This window comes from Gossypium hirsutum, chromosome D03 (genome assembly GCF_007990345.1).
Source record: "Gossypium hirsutum isolate 1008001.06 chromosome D03, Gossypium_hirsutum_v2.1, whole genome shotgun sequence".
NCBI lineage: Eukaryota > Viridiplantae > Streptophyta > Magnoliopsida > Malvales > Malvaceae > Gossypium > Gossypium hirsutum.
Window position 1 is genome coordinate 41,913,979 of NC_053439.1, and position 5,626 is coordinate 41,919,604.

The 5,626-nt window shown below is 34.1% G+C and overlaps 1 protein-coding gene across 1 annotated transcript; it reads left to right on the forward strand.

Annotated features, from left to right (window-relative positions):
* Window positions 1-942: 942 nt before the first annotated feature.
* LOC107949695 (DNA-directed RNA polymerases II and IV subunit 5A) lies at window positions 943-5,626 on the forward strand. Its single transcript, XM_016884431.2, has 5 exons — window positions 943-1,077; window positions 1,465-1,679; window positions 3,119-3,298; window positions 4,416-4,529; window positions 5,242-5,626. The coding sequence occupies exons 2-5, from the start codon at window positions 1,473-1,475 to the stop codon at window positions 5,365-5,367; spliced, it is 627 nt and encodes a 208-aa protein (XP_016739920.1). The 5' UTR covers window positions 943-1,077; window positions 1,465-1,472; the 3' UTR covers window positions 5,368-5,626.

Genomic DNA, 5,626 nt, shown 5'->3' on the forward strand with positions numbered 1-5,626 from the left:
TTTGATATGAATGAATTTTATAAGTTAAATTTGTGAAAATGTATTAAGTTGGTCTAAGTTGCTATGACAACGTAATGTGACATCACACATTTGGATCTAATATCCAAGTCAAGTGTGGGGTGTTACAATGTTAGAACAAGACCACACAATACCATGCTTGTCGACAACTGACATGTAATAAACTTACCACCTAGCCGACCACACGAGCAACCTACCATCCGTATTGTCAATGATGTAACACTACCAAACAAGGGGATCTCTCCAATATAGACCCTAACACATGAAGCACCAAAGTAACCTTCCTTTCCAAAACATTCTCCTTAGTAACTTAGCATTCTTCAACCTCCTCATCCTTTCTTCAACTCCTTTCTCCCTTAGCCTCCTATTCTAGTTTTCCATCTGTCATAGGTGATTTGGTCTTCTTACAACCACTATATTCTTCTCTTTATCTCCTCTTTGTTGATTCCCTATATCAACAAGTAGAACGAACAAATGGGAAGCATTTATTACTTTCCTTCACTTATTAAAGCTAACCATTGATTTCTCTTATTCAAATAAATCATTTCCTTCATTGAGTTTTTTATTTTAAAGTTTATTGTAGGGGATCTTGACGGTCTAGGGATGAAGGAATATATTAAGAGTGATGCTTCCCAAGAAAATGTTCTCTTGTTGGATGAAGTTGTGGTAATGAAGGGGTTTGGTCTTTTCATCAACCAAAAAAAGAGGTGATGATATTAACTCTTACATTCACGACATGTGTCGTTCTGATTTGGTGTTAATGGCACATTTATTTTTAAACGGGGTTACTAACTAGGCCAAAACACGTGACCTACAACTTTAGAAACAAAAAACCTTCAAGGGCCAAATTAGAAATTAAGGTATACTTTAGGGACCTTTTTACTATTAAAGCCTAAAATATTTTTTGTTTCTAAAATTTCCTTTAAAAGTTCCGACCTCTCCTCAGTCTTCACATATCCCAGCCGCCAAACAAGCCTCTCATCACCATTCTATCTCAGCTCTTCTCCTCTCTTTTGCCTTCAAGCGTCCGAAAGACCAAACCAAAGAGCAGGAAATAAGGTAAAGTTTGAGACCCTAAACATAACTTGAAGATTTGTACATGAGAATTTTAGTTTTGGCTCGGTTTGTGTTATCTGGTCTCTGCCTTTCTATTCTCTGCTATATTTGATTTTCTGTTTTCCATCCCACTCCTTGTTACTCTGTCTCATATTGTACTATCTATCTCTTTACTTTGTTGAGAAAGAGAATTTTTTTTTAAAATCTACTTTCCCTTAGACTGCTATTTGCGCCTGCCGCGATTCTCCGCTATTGATGTGAAATTTGTTCCCACTGCTATTGAGGTCTTTAGCTGTCGCGACGGCCCTGCAAAATAGCGGTATCGATACCGCCTTGCTACAGCTGTTTTGAAACTCTGAATTTGTTTGTTTGTTTGTTTGGTGGAGTTAGTGAAACAAATGTCCGTTTCTGAGGAACAAAACACGAAGCTATTCAAAGCACGTAGAACAGTAGTGCAAATGCTGAGGGATAGGGGATATTCAGTCCCTGATTCGGACATTAAAATGACAAGACAACAATTCATTGAGAAATATGGTGAGAATGTCCATCTCAAAAGGGATGATCTTTTAATCCTTTGCAGCAAAGGAGATGCTCCAACTGATCAGGTACATATCTTACTGCCTTTTTTTTTTATTCATATATTTTATGCTTATTAAAGTTCTCAGATTTTAGGTCTTGAGTAAATACCTGGGGATTTAAAGGTTCATCTGAGATAATGATGCCTAGCATATTTCTTACTGGCTTTTATTTGTGGAAAATGCAGTTCCCTAAGTAAATGGATTTTTTCAAAATCATTAATTGGAAAATTGAGGATTTTGCTAGCGTTGGTTTTTACTTTTAAGCATGGTTGGAATTATGCGCTTAATGTGATGCATTCATGCAATGCCTTAATTATTTGTTATTGCTTCTTGTTCCTCTTCTGAGATATGTACACTTTCTTCATTGGTATCATGTGATATTTTTACATTCATAGTTCAAAGCTCCTATTCGAAAAGGGATAGCTTGTTTCATTTTAGAGTATAATTTTTGTAACTGAAGGAAATGTAATGTTGAAAAAGCACTAGGGATAGCTTTGGGAGGATTGCCTTTCTCATTTCAAGACAACTATGTGCTTTCTTTGTACTTCAGTTGATCGTAGAAATACTTTACTTCACTCTTGACTTGGTATGATTATAACCTTATAGTTTTGCAAAAATATTGTTACTTCACTAGCAGTTCGCTAGGTAAATTCCAGTTGATATTTGGGCTATTGGAAAGCTCTGGACCTTGCAAAATTTGAACCAGGTTGATAAATTGAAAATAATTGCTTTCTATATTTTGCGCTTTAGTATGGCTTTCATTAGATGATAGAGAAAGGAAATAAAGTGCTGAGGGGAAGGAAATAAAAAAGAGTAAAAGGCTACAGAAATTAGTTGATGTTATTATATTTGAATCATTGCTAAATTCTGTGAATGCATGGCAAGCATGTTTGTCACAATTGATTGAGAATCTAAGGATGCTATTACTATTACCACTCAGACCAATTTTAGAGTGGGGGAGTCAATTTGCTGTAGTTTCTGGTACAGTTACTGTTTACTACTGTACCTTGCTGCAGCAACAATTAGGTTCTAGAATTAATTTATTTGGCTGTTCACCCTCTATTAAAAATTTACCTTGATGTATTTAACTTTTTGTGTGATAAACGATGCATTTAACTTTGTGTGTGCTTTTCTAATTTTTCTTAGCCCTTGGAGTTGGGATTCCCCATTTTGTGTTTCAAATACAAGGTAATAAGCATATCAAATTAGCAAGCTGTGCAGTTATTTCAGAATCATCAGTTTATAAATCAGAAGCCCATCTTTCAAATTTTTGAAATGTTTAGAATTCTTTAAACAGTCTGCATGAGTTTGCACTTTCTTGTTGTAAAAGATTGCATAGTTAGAACGGGTCATTGCTTTTAACTCTAATATTAGAAATATAGAGCAACTCCCTTTTCTTTACTTTTTTTGTTACAAATAATTTTATAACTTCAATGTTGATATACTGATGGTATTTCTGTCTCTAGATTTATGTCTTCTTTCCTGCAGAAGTAAAGGTTGGTGTTCCTATGGTAAGAAACTGTGCAAAGCGTATGAAAGCAGATAATGTTTATAATGCTATTTTGGTCGTTCAAAGAGCTTTGACAGCCCCTGCAAAAGCAGCGATAAATGAAATTAATTCATACTTCCACATGGAAGTTTTTGAGGTGAATATAATTCTTCTTTGCTTTGTTCATGAGCACTGCTTAGCTTATTAAATTAGATGCATTGTCTTTGTTTGGTCTTGTATTAACCATCCATTGAATCATAATGGTTGAATCTCTTGACTGTGATTATCTCTAAGAAGTACTAGAAGAAATACATTAATAAAAAAGTTCACTAGGTTAAAGTTTACAGAAAGTTATTCCACTTAAGAGGTAGACTGATCTCTAAAATAAATATTATTTTCCATCTGTCTGCTAGGCTAGTTACAGAACTGCTGAATTCTGGATTGAAATCCATTTCTTTAAAGAACTGCTAGAATGATGTCCTTGAAAGTGCTTGATTAATTTTGCTATTTATGTTCATATGCAACTAGTCAATGCCTTTGAAAGTGCGCAAACTATATGCTTGCATGCAACTCAGTACTATAGTATTATGTTGAGACTTGTCCTTTCCAACAATTGGAAGGATATATTCTTGTTTTCTGGTAGGACATGGCTTCATAACTCTTTTATGAATGTTACCTTGCATGTTAGTATTTCTCAATTCTATAAAGACAGCAGCATAATACAATTGAATTTAAAATGTGAACCAAAATATTACACGCTGCATGAGAGAGCTCTAGAAGGGTGCAATGCAAAACTTTAATATTTACCCTAAAATTTGTTACCCTTATCATTCATGGTTATTTTCTTTTCTTCTAATTTGCATTAACTTAAATCCAGTAAGTTGTCTGATTCTTGTTAATATTTTGTGATTCCAGCTGGCATTGATAACAGTAAGTAGTAGATCTTCATAAGCATTGGTTAATTCACAAAAGACTTGCAGTACTTGAGTATATGAGGTTCCTATAAGTGAAATAAAAAATATTATAACTATCTTGAAGTTTTAAGTGTCTATGACGTGTTTGATATTTCATATCAAAATACACATCCATAGCATAGGCCATTTAATTAACGGATTTTATTTGTGGAAGTTTTCCTATGAATAGTAAGATGGTTTTCTTAACTACATAACAATTTTGGGGGACAAAACTGCTTTCTTAACAATTTTAGTAGTTTTTTTTTCTATAATCTTTGCAAGAGCTGTCAAGGATGACAAGGTTACGAAATCTCCGTGCAGGAGGCAGAGTTGTTGACAAATATCACAGAACATATGTTTGTCCCAAAGCACACAGTACTGACAAATCAAGAAAAGAAGGAATTGCTGGAAAAATATAGGGTAAAGGAAACACAGGTTAGTGATTGTTTGGTGAACATATTTGGCTGTTTCAGTGTAAGTGCTTGTTAAATGGTTTCTGCCAGTGCGTTGGCTTCAGTAAACTGTTTTTTCATTGGCCAGAGCTTAGATAAACTGGTTTAGGTGGTTATTTCTGTAGCAAATTGATATATAACACTTTAGATACAAATAATTTCCAACACTTGCTTCCTGAAAAAATAGGCAGAAAGAGAAACAGAACAAAAGGGGAGAGTAAAACTTGAGGTGGTTGCAATATATATATTTTTTTGTGCTGAGATAAAACTTGCATTCTAAAACTTGAAATTTGGGGCTCTAAAAATGGAGCTTACGAGATTAATGGTATTCTTCAAATGACGTTTAATTGCTGTATCTTATTAAACTTAAGTTGTTAAAGATCATTTAGTCCAAAGAATATGATCTAATTAACCAAAGCTCCCAATTATAAGAAGTTATTTAGGCACTAGCAAGAGAGATTCTTATCACAGCATTCCTTGTGGTGTACTGTTAAGCAGTAGGAAGTATATCATAATTACATAAATGTCTAACTTGATTCCATGGAAGTAATTTAAATTATAAGAAGCTCCTTGAAACCAAGTTCAACTAAATTACATATAGATGTATGTTCAAGAGAGTTATGATTCACTTTGTTGTATGTGTTCAGTTATTAGTGGTGATATTGTTACTGATTGCTGTTTGTATTGAACATCAGCTACCTCGGATTCTGGTTAGTGATCCAGTTGCCAAATATTACGGTATGAAGCGGGGACAAGTGGTGAAGATTACTCGACAAAGTGTGACTGCTGACACGTATGATACATACCGATATGCTGTATGAGCTTCTTCTCTCTTTTTAGGGGTTTTGCATACGGATGAAGTTTCTTCTCGTTTTAGGCTACTGAAAAAAAAACTCATGCTCCCCAAAATTTATTTGGAAAATTCCATTCAGTTAAGAGGCAGCTGTGATTAATTGTGTCCAAGAATATATGCGTGGTTGCTAGTCCAACTCCAAATTTATAGTAAAATTGTTTTTTTACCCTCTATATTGTATAACAACAACAGTTTTTTCGTAAAAAGAATTCCTATAATTTTGTTAA

Excerpts from the sequence above, each read along its gene's own strand:
- LOC107949695 (XM_016884431.2), top strand. The coding sequence starts at position 1,473 with ATGTCCGTTTCTGAGGAACAAAACACGAAGCTATTCAAAGCACGTAGA. Across the intron at positions 1,680-3,118 it reads GAGATGCTCCAACTGATCAG|ATTTATGTCTTCTTTCCTGC; the intron begins GTACATATCTTA and ends TTCTGTCTCTAG. Across the intron at positions 4,530-5,241 it reads ATAGGGTAAAGGAAACACAG|CTACCTCGGATTCTGGTTAG; the intron begins GTTAGTGATTGT and ends ATTGAACATCAG.